General features: G+C 40.6%; 1 protein-coding gene across 1 annotated transcript in view; it reads left to right on the plus strand.

Annotated features, from left to right (window-relative positions):
* LOC138961747 (scavenger receptor cysteine-rich domain-containing protein DMBT1-like) overlaps positions 1 to 5,364 on the plus strand; it is a gene marked incomplete at its 5' end in the record, with an annotated part of 10,125 nt that extends 4,761 nt beyond the window's left edge. The window contains 2 exon segments of the mRNA XM_070333419.1: positions 1 to 112; positions 3,709 to 5,364. The exon segment at positions 1 to 112 is cut by the window's left edge and continues 175 nt beyond it. Coding sequence (XP_070189520.1) covers positions 1 to 112; positions 3,709 to 3,908 — 312 coding nt within the window.
* Between the last annotated feature and the right edge of the window lie 12,682 nt (positions 5,365 to 18,046).

Consider the following 18,046-nt stretch of genomic DNA (forward strand, 5'->3'; position numbering starts at 1 on the left):
AAGCCGGACACTGACAAACGACGACGTCGTCAGGTCTTTGATATCAGCGGTACTGACCACACTGTGTACTCTGTCTTCTCCCCGCTCATCCACGTCGTCAACCCCACTAACGGTCAGTTTACAGTAGTTGTGATTCCAAAGAATTAACTCAGTCCTTGTGAGAATGACAACAAGTATCGCCATGAATAGATCCAATGGGGCGTGTAAAAGGATGAAGTGCCTGTCTGTTTTAAAGTCCTGCGGACTATGGTTCCTATGAAAATGAGTCCGCTCAAGTCTAGGAAAGTTGTCCGACTGTGGACTATCGTTCCTTGGAATGATAGACCGTAGGACTCATTTTCCAAGCGGACAATGTTTCCTTTTACGCCGGTACAGTTTCACGAATAACTACTCTTGCATTGCCGTCTTTTAAGGTGGCAGTTCTACCTAAAAAATGACCAAACATCGGGGTGTTTTTTCTGTTCAAATTATGGTGGGGTGTTTAGATGCAAAAATAAACAATTTTTCATCTGAAGCAATTTGTTTTGGCCTCAACACAACCGTTTTCGAGATATTTAGCTTCAATGAAGAGGTATCAATGCCCAAAATCCCCCATTTCTGGTGAATGAACACGAAAACACGACATCGCTATAAAGCGCCTTTGCCTGTAAAATAATAACCGCTCCCTCGGCAGTTTGAAATAAGGACTGCTCTCCGCAATCTTGTCTGAGGTGTCATTTCCTGCAGAGCAAAACTGAGTCTTTCGATGTATTTTTCAATTTTGTTTGCATCACTGGTGTCGTTTGACAAATTTGATGTCAAATTAGGGGCAGACAAGTTAGCGAAAATCGCACATGTTCAGAGGTTTTACATGGATATCTTCTGAACTATTCAAGATAGACTGTTCAAATTTGGCACACGTTTTGTTTACAGCATTTGCAGGATGCTGAAGCTCCCCAAAAGACTGTAATGTTGACTAAATTCAGTGTTGGGCAAGTTGAAGAGGATAAAATAAATACTTTTTTTATCGAAATGGGCATGTACACAACATGATGATATTTTTACTGACAGCTTTCATAATTAGGTTCAGGATCACAACAAACTCATTATTCAACAGTCTGTGAAGTTCTCAAAGCTCTTTGCCTAATATATAAAACTACATGGGTGACAGAATACACAATACGTTCACAGTATCTGTCAAAATGAATGTTTACGTTTATTCATGTAACCCAGTTCAGTATTAAACCAATGGATTTCTATTTATACCTGCTGAAAAAAATGGGGTTTTAGTTATCTCTCCTCAAAAGTGTGTAAAAATCCACCAACATTTAATCCATATATCTCCGTAATGATGTTGGTACTCGTTGCTAGGTAGAACTGCCACCTTAACAAAATTTGAATAGCTGTCATGTGTGCTGTTAATCGTTGTAAACACGCGTACTTCGACCGTAACACGGCAAAATGAAACGGAAGTGTTGGTGCCAATGTCCGTTTTAGGTAATTCACCTGAGATGTTTACATCAAGGCAAGGCAATTTTCCTGGGTTTTGTTAGGGCAGTAAAATCTTGAGTTTTGCGTCTTCATGCCCATTGCAGTTCGATTGGTAACTCTAACTTGAAACAGATGGGATGTTTAAAGGGGTTTGCTACTTTTTGCCATGAACACTGAGAGTGTCCGGGTAGCTCAGTTTGAAGAGCGCTGGACTTATAATCCTTCGGGAACGCAGAAGAAGGAGAAGTAACCCTAGGGTCACGGGTTTGAATCTAGGCCCGAAGGGACACGGGTAATCAATCAATCAATCAATCAATATTAGGCTTATATCGCGCGTATTCCGTGGGTACAGTTCTAAGCGCAGGGATTTTTTTTATTTATGTTTTTTTATGCAATTTATATCGCGCACATATTCAAGGCGCAGGGATTTATTTATGCCGTGTGAGATGGAATTTTTTGTTACACAATACATCACGCATTCACATCGGCTAGCAGATCGCAGCCATTTCGGCGCATATCCTACTTTTCACGGCCTATTATTCCAAGTCACACGGGTATTTTGGTGGACATTTTTATCTATGCCGAAACAATTTTGCCAGGAAAGACCCTTTTGTCAATCGTGTGATCTTTAACGTGCACACCCAATGTAGTGTACACGAAGGGACCTCGATTTTTTCGTCTCATCCAAAAGACTAGCACTTGAACCCACCACCAAGGTTAGGAAAGGGGGGAGAAAATTGCTAACGCCCTGACCAAGGTCGAACTCGCAACCTCTCGCTTCCGAGCGCAAGTGCGTTACCACTCGGCCACCCAGTCCAGATCTGCTGACGCATGCCCCACCCCCGCGTCACCAATGGCACGTAAAAGACATCAGTGATTCTGTCATAAATCCTGGTGGCTGATTATACTTAAACATGCACACATCTGGGTGACCCTCCTTTTATTGTTGCAAGCTTTCCACCTGATTTTTCCAGCCAAAGGATAATGTCAAAGTTAAGTAATGAAATAATTATGCAGTGCTTTGGTGCCTCAAACAACACTTTTTTGACGGATCTGTGCACTTCTCATGATGCAGCTCTGACAATGTTCGATGTCAAATTATGTTAATCTGTGATTGCCTTATTCACAAGTCAATGCTTTCAGAAATAAAGCTTCATCAAAATTGAACTTTCCCCATGATAAGATGGAGCAATTTATTATTTTTTTTAACAATATTTGTGTTTGTTTGTTTTTTTGCTCTTTGCACAATTCTATTTAGAATGATAAATGATAATAGCAATGGAACATTTATTAAGCACGTCACCACAGCTCGAAGCGCTTTACAAGTACAATCACACAACAAAACGATACATACAATTAATACAATTAGCATTAATAATGCCTCAAATAAAAAGGACAATACTCACCAAAGAGCACACATACATGTATGCATGTATGATACATGAGAGTCCAGGTTGAATAATACCGTAAAATCCCCAGCAAACGCCCAGTATCTAGCAAACGCCCACCCCCCACTTTTGGCCAACAGTTGTGCAGACGGGTCACTACCTAGCAAACGCCCACCCCGTTTTTTTAAGTTTTTAAAAAATGTGTTTTAAGACAGATTTGTGCATACTGTTCGATGGTTCGCCTATTTTGTTTTTTGTTGAAAATGTGATGACACTTTATCTTGCAAAGGGGTGTATACCTAGCAAACGCCCACCCCCTACTTTTACCCGAAAATTGTGCGGAAGGGGGGGGGGGGGGGGGGGGTGGGCGTTTGCTAGGAATTTTACGGTACTAGTGAGAAGGGGTGTACATGTAACAGGTGACTAATTCTTCGTAATAAAGCATTGAAGATTGCTGGAGAATAATGACGTTATTGAGTTGTATAACGTGTTTTTAATAAATGTTTATTTGTGTGTTTCTTTCATAATCTTAGTTGCTTGTGGCAAATATTCAACATAACATTCTTAACATGAAGGCCGATCAAACTGTGTTGTTGTTGTAGTTGTTGTTGTTCTTTTTCTTCTTCTTTCTCTTCTTCATCTTCTACTTATTCTTACAATCGTACGCGTATAAGGACAAATAAAGCTTCGAGTTTAAACAAAACGAAACAAAATTCAAATCTTGTTGTTGTGAGTCAACCCAAGACCAGAAGGCTTGTGATGTAAGTCAATCGATTGTCATATTAGCCAATAACACGTGTAAAGAGACGGCTCACAGTGTACCAAGTAATGCTGTTCTGTTGATCATCAGGTCCAACACCTCTAATGGCGGTCACTCCATCGACCGTGTCCCCGTCTACGGTGAGAGCAACGACGGTGAACACCCCAGTGTCTCAAGTGGAACCAGATCTAGACAATCTTGTGATGATATTGGGCAGCGCTGCCTCTCTGCCATCTCTGTTGGTAGTCTACGTCGTCACTCCCCTGGTCGCTGCCCTGATGTCTGCCTGATGAGTGCGTTTCGATTCATTCAAAGATGCAAAGATTTTCGTTGTTGATACAAAGGGACTTGACGCTCACTTTCTGCACGCTGAGAACGCCACTTCATACAGTGACGCTGAGAACGTTCAAAAATACCATCAAAATATTAATTCTGCCCTACAGCGTTTTAGTTGGTCCATGATGGGTCCAACCATTTGTTTTCCTAATTTATGTCAAGCCTCTGATGCCAAGAAATTGAGTGAAGCCGACCCGCTTTGAATTTTCAACTGTAATATGACTAAGGAGTTACGCCCCTTATCCGTTCGTTATCAAAGCCTTGTGTAGGGAACGTCATGGCTTTGAGTTCAAAGTGTCGACGTGACTGCAGTGCTGTTTTCATTTGGATTGTGATATATATATATATGTATATTGTTGTTTAACCATTCCTTGGACGTCAGCCGTGTTACGAGTGTATGAACTTTGCTACGTTGGCAACCAAAGACTGTTGAAAGCCAACCGCGGAACGGGGGTTTGTGTCTGAGTGTGTGCGCTGAGCGAGAGTTGAGACTGAGTGTGTTATTGCGTGTGTCAGTACTGTGTTTTGATTTGATAGTTCTGTGATTTGATTGTTTTCTTTTGGTTAATATTGAAATTCTGGAAGTTGTACTTTGTATTATGTGGTGTGATTCGTCAGATTGCGAGACAGCCCTTCCCGAACGTATCTGTGAGTGAATGAGTGTGCAGAAGAGTTGTAGCTGTGTGTGTGTTTGAGATTTAGACCCCGATCCGCACAGCAAAACAACGACACATCAGCTAAGTGCTAGTCAGAACCGGCCCCCGTAGCGCAGTGGTTAGAGCATCGGGCTGCGGGAGGTCGTGGGTTCGAATCCCATCAGGGTCATGTGGGTTTTTCGGGCTACGGTCGGCTCTTACCCAGAGTGGAAGTGCTGTGGTTCCCACGTGCAAAACGCAGTTAAATTGACGAGCCAGAATAGCGCGGTAGCGTATTGCTCTAAGCGGAAAAGCGCGCTTTTCTGTATTCGTGTTAACTTTCTGAGCTTGTTTTAAACACAACATATCATATCCATATGTTTCTGGAATCAGGACATGATAAAGAATAAGATAAAATAATTGTTGGATCGATTTCTTAAATTTTGATCGTAGTACTAATTAACCTGATTTCGTTGATTGTGTTCACATTTTAAGAGTAAACATGACATATGTATATATTTTTAGATTCAGAATTTGATGAAGAATACGATGCAATCAATTTTAAATCTGTTTGCGAACAATCGCTTTTAATGACAACTTTGATGAGCAAACTCATTAATTTGTTTGTAAGCCTCCATGCCCAAATGCAATACCAAAGTCCGGGCTTCGTCGAAGATTACTTGACCAAAATGTCAACCAATTTGGTTGAAAAATGAGAGCGTGCCTCAACGTTCACAAAAAAGCCGGATATGACGTCATCAAAGACAATTATCCCCCCCCCAAAAAAATACATGTCGGGATATTCTACTCAAAAACTCTCATGTAAAATTTCATGAAGATCGGTCCAGTTGTTTCTCTGAATCGCTCTATACAGACACACGACCCTCATCTCGATTCTCCCCTCTATTTTAAAACATTTAGTCAAAACTTGACTAAATGTAAAAACACTACACACTATTTCCTAAAAGTAGGCTACTAAGTACTGTGAAGCCAAGACAAAAATCAAATAACCCGTAGTAAACCCCAACCAAATAACCATTCTTCAAATTCTAAATGCATATAAACGCTGAATGTCTTTGATGTATTCTCTCCTTGTAATTTGGTGTGTGGATACACACTCTTGAATCTCACAGGAACAAAACTTATCAAAAGGTTGGAATGTTTGAGGTCACACATTCTTAGTTGACCTAACTGTAAGCTAATGGTTGCTGGATTTTATCTTGCTTTTTTCGTAATAAAGAACCTCCTTCTGGCACTAAAAGAGTTCAAGAAATGTGTATTGTAAAGAAATCAACAGCTCTGTGAGGGGAAACTGGTTCTTATCTTGAAATCAACCTTGTACTTTTGGTGTATTGTAAATCTCTGTTGATAAATGTCAAGCTTTTGCGAAGCAGTCTTTTGTGTGTGTGTGTGTGTGTGTGTGTGTGTGTATGTGTGTGTGTATGTGTGTGTGTGTGTGTTAGTGTGTTAGTGCGTGCGTGCGTGCTTGCATGCGTGCGTGTGTGTGTGTGTGTGTGCGTGCGTGCGTGTGTGTGCATGCGCCTCTCTGTTTTTACATTTAGTCAAGTTTTGACTAAATGTTTTAACATAGATGGGGAATCGAGACGAGGGTCGTGGTGTATGTGTGTGTGTGTGTGTGTGTGTGTGTGTGTGCGTGTGTGGGTGTGTGTGTGTGTGTGTGTGTGTGTGTGTGTGTGTGTGTGTAGATTCAGACTAAACTACTGGACCGATCTTTATGAAATTTGACATGAGAGTTCATGGGAATGATATCCCCGGATGTTTTTTTCTTTTTTTCGATAAATGTCTTTGATGACGTCATATCCGGCTTTTTGTAAAAGTTGAGGCGGCACTGTCACACCCTCATTTTTCAATCAAATTGATTGAAATTTTGGCCAAGCAATCTTCGACGAAGGCCGGACTTCGGTATTGCATTTCAGTTTGGTGGCTTAAAATTAATTAATGATTTTGGTCATTAAAAATCTGAAAATTGTAAAAAAATAAATAAATATATAAAACTATCCAAATTTACGTTCATCTTATTTTTTATCATTTTCGGATTCCAAAAACATATAAATATGTTATATTTGGATTAAAAACAAGCTCTGAAAATTAAAAATATAACAATTATGATTAAAATTAAATTTCCGAAATCGTTTCAAAAACTATTTCATCTTATTCCTTGTCGGTTCCTGATTCCAAAAACATATAGATATCATATGTTTGGATTAAAAACACGCTCAGAAAGTTAACACGAAGAGAGGTACAGTAAAGCGTGCTATGAAGCACAGCGCAACCGCTGCCGCGCCAAACAAGCTCGTCACTTTCACTGCCTTTTGCACTAGCGGCGGACTACGTTCAGTTTCATTCTGTGAGTTCCACAGCTTGACTAAATGTAGTAATTTCGCCTTACGCGACTTGTTTTGTTAAGTTGATTTTATTTATTTTTAACGATGCCAATTTGGAAAGGGTTTCCGTATGATTGTTCATGTTTCTTGTTCATGTCGTTTTCCTCCTGCCCATTTCACTCACATTTCACTGAGAAAAACAGAGTTTTTTCCCCATGCTATGCTATGCTACGGGGTAATGGGGCCAAACACAATTTTTCGACATACCTAAGACTTTAAAATTGGCAATCTAGTGGCTGCTCCGCCTGGCGTCTGGCATTATGGGGTTAGTGCTAGGACTGGTTGGTCCGGTGTCAGAATAATGTGACTGGGTGAGACATGAAGCCTGTGCTGCGACTTCTGTCTTGTGTGTGGCGCACGTTAAATGTCAAAGCAGCACCGCCCTGATATGGCATTTCGTGGTCGGCTGGGCGTTAAGCAAACAAACAAACAAACAATTTTTCGAAAACATGTCGTAAGTCGGAACCGATGTAACGAAACCGACCAGTCCGTGCTATGAGTACCAAGTCACTCAGTTCACATTGTCTTGCATTCAAATGCAGTATTTCTGTCACAATAGTTCACGTAACACGATAGATGTTTGCAGTTCCCCAGAGAGAGAGAGAGAGAGAGAGAGAGAGAGAGAGAGAGAGAGAGAGAGAGAGAGAGAGAGAGAGAGAGAGAGAGAGAGAGAGAGAGAGAGAGAGAGAACGATTAAAAAAAAAAGAGAGAGAGAGAGAGAGAGAGAGAGAGAGAGAGAGAGAGAGAGAGAGAATTGAATTAAATTGAACTTTATTTAACAAGGATTAAGATTTAAGGCTACGCCTTTTCTTACAATCTGTCCTTGGGACGCACAGACACACAATGATAAAATTAAAAAAAATTAAACATTAAAAAGAGAGGGAGAAAGTGAGAGAGAGACAGACAGACAGACAGACAGACAGACACAGAGACACAGAGACAGAGACACTGAGAGAGAGGGCTAGAAAAGCAACAGACATAATTTCAGAGATAGTCAGACAAACAGACAGGCAGCTCACACGAAGAGGCAACCAGACAGGCAGACACACACAGAGACAGAAACTGAGACAGAACTACATAGACAACACTGGTCTTACTGCGTGAAATTCTACTCGTGTCACCCGAACAACTCAATCGACGCTTTGTGAAGTCCTCTAGAATGCACTTCTGTGGTTTCACCTTCAAAGTTTCACCCTATTGTCGATAAGGCTTGGCGAGAAGGGAAATGCACAGTGTAGTTTCCTCGTCCTTGACAATAACTTCCTTGGTTAACACACAGTCACACCTATCTATAGCGACCACACGAACGGCGACAAAAGTGGCCATTATAGACAGTGGGTCGCGAAGGAAATTAAGGTGTTGGTCGCTGTGGTCGCTCTCACTTTTACTGTCGCTAACTCTTTTTGCATCTCTCTGGCTCTCTGTCTCTCTCACTTTCGCTCTCTCTCTGACGGTCTGTCTCTCCTCTCTGTCTGTCTGTCTGTCTGCCTGTCTGTCTCTCTCTCTCTCTCTCTCTCTCTCTCTCTCTCTCCCCCCCTCTCTTTGTCTGTCTGTCTCTCTCTGTCTCACTCTGTCTCTCTCTCTCTCACTCTCCCCCCACTACCTTATGATCTACAATGCTTCTACATAATGCGCTTCATGTACATAAACTTATATGTTCTACCATTAATGTTTTTATGTAACCTTTTTTTCCCTAGTCATAGTTATAGTAAAATAGTTTAGTCCCTCTTTAGGGCGAGGGCCAGATGCAAAAAAGCATATCTATGCTTATTCTTGTTACCCTCGAAAAATAAAGATTTGTCATTGTCATTGTCATTGTCATTGTCTCTCTCTCTCTCTCTCTCTCTCTCTCTCTCTCCCATCCCCCCGTCTCTTCCCCCCTCTCCGTCTGCCATCATTTTAATTGAAAACAACACATCAACAGTGGACTTTAGACAAACGGTCTGTCATTTGATCGTGTGTTGACAAGAATTCTGTATTACCTTCATTCTTATTCGACACAATTGATGCCTGAATAGCACCGAAAACTGTGACCCGCAAACCGAAAGCAGAACTCGGCCCAAAACGGAAAATACGCTGGGGCAGATTTTGTTCCAATGAATCGCACGCACAAGGAAGACTTTCAAATCACGAGTTTAAAAATGCACTCCTCACCGTGTAATGAGTGTTTTAATCAACACATTATCTGACCAGGGTTTTACATGACATAAGAGCATCCTTCAGCTGCAAGACTGAAACTATACAGCTGCACTGCTGATTCCTGTGCATAGCGAGACATTATTGTTCAATTAATTGTGTTAAGTGAAACCGGTAGCAATCTGCTTAACAAATTCAGACATGCAATCCCACTCTATGCAGAATGAAGTCACGCTGTGTGTGTTGGTAAACATACACATACAAGCATTGTCTTCTTGTATGTGATAGCTTGCTCAAGATGTTAATTTACCCCCGCGGGTTAGGGGGAAGAATTTACCCGATGCTCCCCAGCATGTCGTAAGAGGCGACTAACGGATTCTGTTTCTCCTTTTACCCTTGTTAAGTGTTTCTTGTATAGGATATAGTCAATGTTTGTAAAGATTTTAGTCAAGCAGTATGTAAGAAATATTAAGTCCTTTGTGCTGGAAACTTGCATTCTCCCAGTAAGGCAATATATTGTACTACGTTGCAAGCCCCTGGAGCAATTTTTTGATTAGTGCTTTTGTGAACAAGAAACAATTAACAAGTGGCTCTATCCCATCTCCCCCCTTTCCCCATCGCGATATAACCTTCGTGATTGAAAACGACGTTAAACACCAAATAAAGAAAGAAAGAAAAAGATGTTAATTAGCATGTAAACACATGAAAGGATTGTCTTATGCCATGTGATAGCTAGGTCATATTGTTTTTAGGCATGCATACACAAAAAAGCATTGTGTTATTTCTCGTGATAGCTAGGTCATATTGTTTGTTGGCATGCATACACATGAAAGCATTGTCTTATTTCACGTGATAGCTTGGTCATATTGTTTGTTGGCATGCATACACATGAAAGTATTGTCTTATTTCACGTGATAGCTTGGTCATATTGTTTGTTGGCATGCATACACAGGACACGATATGTGATTACGGGATAGTGTCACGTTAATTTATTGCTACTTTCACTTGTACTTTTGTACTTAGAACAAATCACTGAAACGTAAAAGTTGTTTTTTTTCATTGTGAAGTGTCGTCAGTCTCCTCAAGGTAATTCAATCAAACTCAACCAAAAGTTGGAGGGGCTTCTTCATACTTTCAGTGTGTGTGTGTGTGTGTGTGTGTGTGTGTGTGTGTGTGTGTGTGTGTGTGTGTGTGTGTGTGTGTGTGTGTGTGTGTGTGTGTGTGTGATTTCTTTTGACACTATGCACGTTTGTATATAACCGCCTGTGCACAAAAAGAACATAATCGAATCTTATCATTCATTTTCGCTTAAATATGTCTGTATATTTGTCAACCACTACGCATATTAACAGAACAATTGAGTTTGGTACTCTTTTCTGCGATTTTAATGTTTCGTTGTGTGCAACAATGCTGTGCGTACAGAGATTGCAATGAGCGGAAAGAACAATCCTGCATTGATTGGTATGCAGTTTCTAACAGTGACCGTGACCAAAGTGAGTATAATGCGCTTCCCAAGCATAAAACGGTGCATGACCTCTGGATTTGCGTCTGAGATATTGACACATCACTGTGAGAGAAAGCGTTAATGAAAAAATGAGACTACTTATTTTCCTTGAGCATTATCTTAAAGTGGTGTGCTAACAACTTTTAAATCCAAAAATGTAATACTTAACCCTAGGAAAAGCACTGTAGAGAGAAAACCATGCTTGTGTGTTCAGAATAGTCTCCATGTGGTATCAATATAAATGATTCAAATGTATGGAAAAGAAGCTGTTTCTGCTGGATTAATACACACACACACACACACAATTGTGCACTCACACATAAGCACGCATGCATGCTCACACACACACACACACACACGCACACACGCACGCACGCACGCACGCACGCACACACACACACACACACACAACAAATTCATTGTGACAAAACCAAATACGAAGTCCTATTTCACAAATTTTATATCTTCTCCTTTTCACCATATACAAATACAGTCACGGAGTACATTTATAAGGCCAAATTATTAAGAAATTATTAAGTAAGGCACCAGGCCCAGATGGTTTAGGCGGACGTGTTTTGAAAGTGTGTGCTGATCAGCTTGGTTCAGTTTTTACTCAGCTGTTTCAGCTCTTTCTCGATGTACATTTTATGCCTCGTTCCTGGAAAACTTCCACTATAACACCTGTACCCAAGAAACCAAACGCAAAAGAACTAAATGATTTTCGCCCTGTGGCACTGACTTCTGTTGTAGCGAAATGTATGGAGAGGCTTGTTTGTAACAAGCTCACTGAGTCTGTGGCAGATCGCATGGACCCCCTTCAGTTCGCATATAGGGCAAAGAGAGGCGTCGAAGATGCTACACTCACGCTTATCAACATGATTGTCAGCCATTTAGATACAGCAGGGAACACGGTTAGAGTTCTTTTTATGGATTTTTCATCAGCCTTTAATACGATTCAGCCCCATATACTTATCCAGAGGTTAGTCCAGTTAGATGTGAACAATAATTTGATTTTCTGGATCAGGGAGTTCCTATGCGATCGGCCACAACGTGTCAGCCTCAGCAACCGTTTGTTTGGTCATTCTGTGCTTTCAGACGAAGTTGTTTTAAACACCGGGGCCCCACAAGGTTGTGTTCTCTCTCCTGTCCTTTTTTCCATTTACACAAACAACATGCTTTTAAATGATCCAGTTCTAGCCCTCATTAAATATGCAGACGACATGGCCCTCGTTGGGCGTCTGAAGGACGACGAAACGTTGTCAAAGTATTTTACCCAAGTTGATCTTCTGAATGAATGGTTCAAGTCCAGTTTCTTGCAGTTGAATGTAGGCAAAACAAAAGAAATGATTTTTGGAGGAAAGAGTGATAATTGTGGTCCCCAAAAAGTGAGAATAAGCGACAAGGAAGTTGAACTTGTGGAAACCTTCAAATATCTTGGGGTTTCAATTGACAATAAGCTGACTTTTAGTGATCATGTTCATGCTGTTTATAAGAAAGCTCAGCAGCGACTTTTTCTTCTCAGGAAGCTTAAATATTTTAATGTCAATCAAAGTGTTATGGAACTTGTGTATCGCAGTTTGATTGAAAGCATACTGACTTTTAACATTGTGACATGGTATGGTACCACAAATGTTAAAAACAAAGCTAAACTCCACCGCATTGTTGCGACGGCTAGCAAGCTTGTTGGGCAACCCCAACGACAGCTGACCAGTCTCTACGAAGCTGCCATTAAGCGGAAAGCTCTCAAAATTGTCCGTGATCCGATCCATCCTCTCAACCCCTGTTTCGAAATTCTCCCTTCAGGTAAACGTTATAAGGTCCCTTTGGCACGCAAAAACCAGTTTAAAAAGTCATTCCTGCCTTCTGCAGTCACCATTTTAAATTCTTCTCGCATCACGTAGAGGCTGGTCGGCTGGGAAAAAAAACAAACAATGTGTACATGTGAAGGTGTGTGGGAAATATTTGTAATGTGATTACTCGGCTGTGAAACCCAACTCCTGTGATATGAGAGGGTAAATTTACATAGTGCAATATCATATTTGATTGTATCCCTTTTATGTTTTATGTTTTATGTGTGTCGTCCTATACAATTGTTGTTATAATCGTTTACAGGCAGACAGGGTGTGCCGAAGAAAAATTTCCATTTTTATGTAATATCTTAATGGACAATAAAGTGCTGTTATTGTTATTGTTATTGTTAAATATTATTTTCTGTGCTTGAATTACCCAGTGTGTAGCATGGTCACCACGAAGGTACAATTCACAGAAGTTGAGTAATCACTTTGAACAATACCCAAACCAGTACCACATTGTTATGTTACATCCTATTTATTAACCCACACAAATAGAAGAAGATAGCTTTGTGAAGACTTTCATTTTCCAACCAAATGCTGTTCAACCGGCTAGATTATTGCGGCCAATCTGGTGGCATGTTAACAAGTATGTACATGATATAATCATACCTTTAGGGCTGTCCTTATAACATACGGTGACCACCCAAAATGCAACCCACCAAAATGCAAATAACTCCCACATTTGTTTTTAGCAAATGACTCCATATTTGATGTACATTGGCTTCTAGATATATGGGAAGAAGAGTGCACAAAGTTTCAAGGTTGTTTATGTAATGGTCTGACTTTTACGCTTTTTCAAACATTTATCATCCACACTTGGGGGTAAGTGGTTTGGCACTTGGCACTGAGTGGTAGGCACACCAACACGATTTTAGCACTCCAGATTTTTACCTCGCAGTTTTTCTGAAGGACCTTGCATTTGAAAACTATTCTCTGACAAAATATGAGTTTAAACTGCAAGTACAGGGAGTCTGAAGGGTTCAAATCGGATGAGATAGACTACTGTTGTGGCAATCTTCGAATTTGAAAATCATTTTTTTAAAAGAGTAAAACTCATAGTTCTTCTTCTTCTTCACTCATGGGCTGAAACTCCCACGTTCACTCACACATTTGCACGAGTGGGTTTTTACGTGTATGACCGTTTTTACCCCACCATTCAGGCAGCCATACGCCGCTTTCGGGGGAAGCATGCAGGGTATTTTTGTGTTTCTATAACCCACCAAACTCTGACATGGGTTACAGGATCTTTTCCGTGCGCACTTGGTCGTGTGCTTGCGTGTACACACGAAGGAGGATAAGGTACTAGCAGGTCTGCACATAAGCAATGACCTGGGAGATCAGAAAATTATCCACATTTAACCTACCAGGCGACCGCGATTTGGACTCATGACCTTCCGAATAGGAGGCCGATGTCTTATCCACTAGAACACCGCGCCCGTCCAAACTCCTAGTAAAAACAACAACAACTGCAAATCTGGGAGCAAAATGTAAACGGTTACAGTTTCAACTATCCTTCCCCTTTAAATCAGCATTTTTGGAAACCTAAACGAAAAAGTATTCAAGAACAACAGTCACGGATTCAGATTTTTAAAAACAAATGGCAACTATGCTTTTTGGAAATGCGCTTCAGACACATGCCTTTGGTTTTTGCGCACGATATGTTACTCACAGCAAAATGCAAGAATAAATGGGGACCATATGGGATGGGGCAAATTGGGAGGGAGCAATTCGGGATACCACCATAAATATCTACCAAATATTTACAAATAGCTATCTTAGTAAGTGCATAACATGCTGTACCAATACACAATTTCTTGAAATAACTATGTCAGGATTATCGGCAGTCTCCCGGAGCATGTTTCACGTTTTATATTTAGTCAAGTTTTGACTAAATATTTTAACATCGAGGGGGAATCGAAACGAGGGTCGTGGTGTATGTGCGTGTGTGTGTGTGTGCGTGTGTGTGTGTGTGGAGAGCGATTCAGACTAAACTACTGGACCGATCTTTATGAAATTTGACATGAGAGTTCCTGGGTATGAAATCCCCATACGTTTTTTTCATTTTTTTGATAAATGTCTTTGATGACGTCATATCCGGCTTTTCGTGAAAGTTGAGGCGGCACTGTCACGCCCTCATTTTTCAACCAAATTGGTTGAAATTTTGGTCAAGTAATCTTCGACGAAGCCCGGGGTTCGGTATTGCATTTCAGCTTGGTGGCTTAAAAATTAATTAATGACTTTGGTCATTAAAAATCGGAAAATTGTAAAAAAAAATAAAAATTTATAAAACGATCCAAATTTACGTTTATCTTATTCTCCATCATTTGCTGATTCCAAAAACATATAAATATGTTATATTCGGATTAAAAACAAGCTCTGAAAATTAAATATATAAAAATTATTATCAAAATTAAATTGTCCAAATCAATTTAAAAACACTTTCATCTTATTCCTTGTCGGTTCCTGATTCCAAAAACATATAGATATGATATGTTTGGATTAAAAACACGCTCAAAAAGTTAAAACAAAGAGAGGTACAGAAAAGCGTGCTATCCTTCTTAGCGCAACTACTACCCCGCTCTTCTTGTCAATTTCACTGCCTTTGCCATGAGCGGTGGACTGACGATGCTACGAGCATACGGTCTTGCTGAAAAATGGCAGCTACTTGACTAAATATTGTATTTTCGCCTTACGCGACTTGTTATTAAATATGATCACCTGAGCCACGAATGGCTTGTTGACAGCGGCTATCTTTTACACAACAAATTCTGAACTCTGATCAACTCGTGACCGCTGATTTTTAAAAGCAAGGGGTATCATATTGTGCGCATGGCATACGCATCCAAGTTGGTCGTTTGTCCCGATTGTGGGATAGAGGCGTAGAGCGTGCTCCAGATGTTTTGAAAAACCTGACTGCGGTACAGGGTTTTTTACACCTCCGGACTGCTGATAAACCTAACAGAATTATTTTCAAAAACCGTCTATTGCCTTGAAAGCAAAACTGGAATTTCTGATGCGAGTTGCCAGAAAGAAAGTTCACTAACAAGATCCAGGCCAACACCACACACCCCCCCCCCCACCCCCCATCACCCTAAATAACACGAAGGAGTGAGGTTTGTTTGTTTGTTTGTTTGTTTATTTGTTGCTTAACGTCCAGCCGACTACGCAGAGCCATATCAGGACAAAGGAGTGAGGTGAGCTTAAATAACTAACTAATTAATCAATCAATAAATTCTCTGCTGAAATTCTCTGCTGAAATCCCCAACTTCCGCGCATCGTAGCTATGAAAAATAGGACACTGCCAGGTTTCCATTCAGCCACAAGCCACACCATTCTCAAGAGGGGATGTCTCAGGAAGAAAGATGTGACGCTCCAGATTCATGTTTCAGAAGACAGCCCATCCGAGAAAAAGAAGAACACAATATAGAAATAATAACAACCACAAATACATTAAAGTTTTTCAAACAGTTCACTAATCCGACAAACTCATGCTCGTTTCTAGTGCATTTGATAAAGCCAATTACGGGTAGATGCTAGACAACAGCAAAACCACCACCACCACCACATAACAACAACACAAGATTGTTTATGGTTGTTTACAGTATCTTGAACACAGGAATCAAGCGAGACCATATATAACAACAAGAAGCATAAAAAAGCACTTCAGTTTGAAACCCAGGTTCAATGTAGTAAATGATATTGCCTCAATGTTCCATCCATCCTCAGCACTTTCAAAACCAGTTTTTTTCTAGGTCATACACACCTTTTCCTCGATTGATCTATAGTACATCAGATCACTATTGTTCTTTTTATGATTTGCACCAAAGGAATGATTAACATTTCTGTATTCGTCACATGTAACAAGCATTAAGCAAAAACATAATATTATACACATATTGTAAGGTTGAAGGGGTATATGTCGACCAAAAGAAGGTGTATTCCCCATAGGCGTTTTCCCTGTGTACCGGGAATACAGTTGGATTTTCTGTAGAGATGTATAATACCGTACTATCTTGCGCCAAGCGCGTGACTGCGGTTAGATAGGAGAATCTATTTAAAATCCTGAATTCGCGTGCGGCATCCAGTCAAGCAAAATATGCTTCGACGGTTTATCCAAAATGATTTAGTTAAAGAAGTGTCTTTGTAGGCATATTTTTCCAGGATTTCGTTCATGAGTTGCAACATTCTTATATCACATATTTCCGGGGATGCTGTCATTCCCATGGCTGCACCAATGCATTGGTTGTCGTGATGGTTGTCAAACACAAAGTTGTTGTTTTTCAAGATGAGCTCGAGAAGTGACAGGAAGTGTGATTTGTAGATGGTTGGCAATGGTGGAATACAAAGGGTGGTGGGTAAGGCTGCGTCAACAGCTCTTAGGAGTTTGCCCGCTGTCATGTTGGTGTACATACTGGTGATGTCAAATGTACAAATGAGCACATTGGGGGAAAGAGTGAGTTGTTCAATCTGCTGGATAAAATCCAGTGTGTCTCTGATGTAGGTAGACTGTTTTTTTTTACAGTAGGCAGCAGGAAGAAATCGATGAATTTCCCCACGTATAGGGATGGGGTCCCACATTGGGAGATGATGGGTTTGCCTGGAATTCTAGTTTCCTGGACCCCGTTTGTTTGCAGGTTACAAAGTTCTTCTTTTGAGAATGTGTGTACTTTAGGGAGAAAGTACAGTTTGCCCATTTTGTGTGCGTTCTTGGTTTGGCACAGGAAGTTGTATGTTGGTTTGTCAATTTGTTGGGTTTCCTGCAGATGTGAAATGATTATCATCATTTGGTTGGTCAATGACAGTTGATCAGGTGGGGGGATGTCAATGACAGTTGATCAGGTGGGGGGATGGCGTTGTAGTGTACCCCTCAGGAAAGGAAATGTGCTTCCTCGTTGTATGTGGTTTTGTTCAAGATCACAATTGTGTTGTTTTTGTCAGCTTTACGTATGACGATGCTTTCATTGTCCGATAACTCCTTGATGGCTTTTCTTTCATCTTCAGAGAGGTTAGATTGTAGTTTCTTCAGAGATAGGTTGTACAGCGGGGTTAAGGTCAAAGGTCTGCCAAACCCGGCAAATGTGATAAGCAGCCTGGAGATCCCTAAGTACATGGCATATAGTCGTCTCAATGACACACTAAATGGCCATTAGTTTAACCCCTTTAGTTATGAAACTTTTCCGGCCGTGAAGCATTATATGCTATTTGGTTTAGAGTTGCATAGCACTAGTATTGGAGCGACAGATGAGTTTGAATCAGATACAGTAGCTTTAGTATCGAGAGCTTTTGATCGATCATGATAGCAAACAGAGATCACTCTAATTTGTTGTAGGGTGATTGAAACAGACGATGCATCAGCGCAATGGTGCACACATTCGACCCGGCATAGTACTTTGAACCGTGAAATAACGTGCTTTTACGACAGGACTTCTGATAGAGCAGTCTTCAATTTTTTCAAAGAATGAAATTAAAAAAAACACTGCATTGAAATCAGTCAGACAATCTTTGATATATTGGCAGTTAAAGCCACTGTTTCCAATCTGATTCAAACTCTCTCCTATT

The sequence above is a fragment of the Littorina saxatilis genome, linkage group LG3, assembly GCF_037325665.1.
Source record: "Littorina saxatilis isolate snail1 linkage group LG3, US_GU_Lsax_2.0, whole genome shotgun sequence".
Classification (NCBI taxonomy): Eukaryota; Metazoa; Mollusca; class Gastropoda; order Littorinimorpha; family Littorinidae; genus Littorina; species Littorina saxatilis.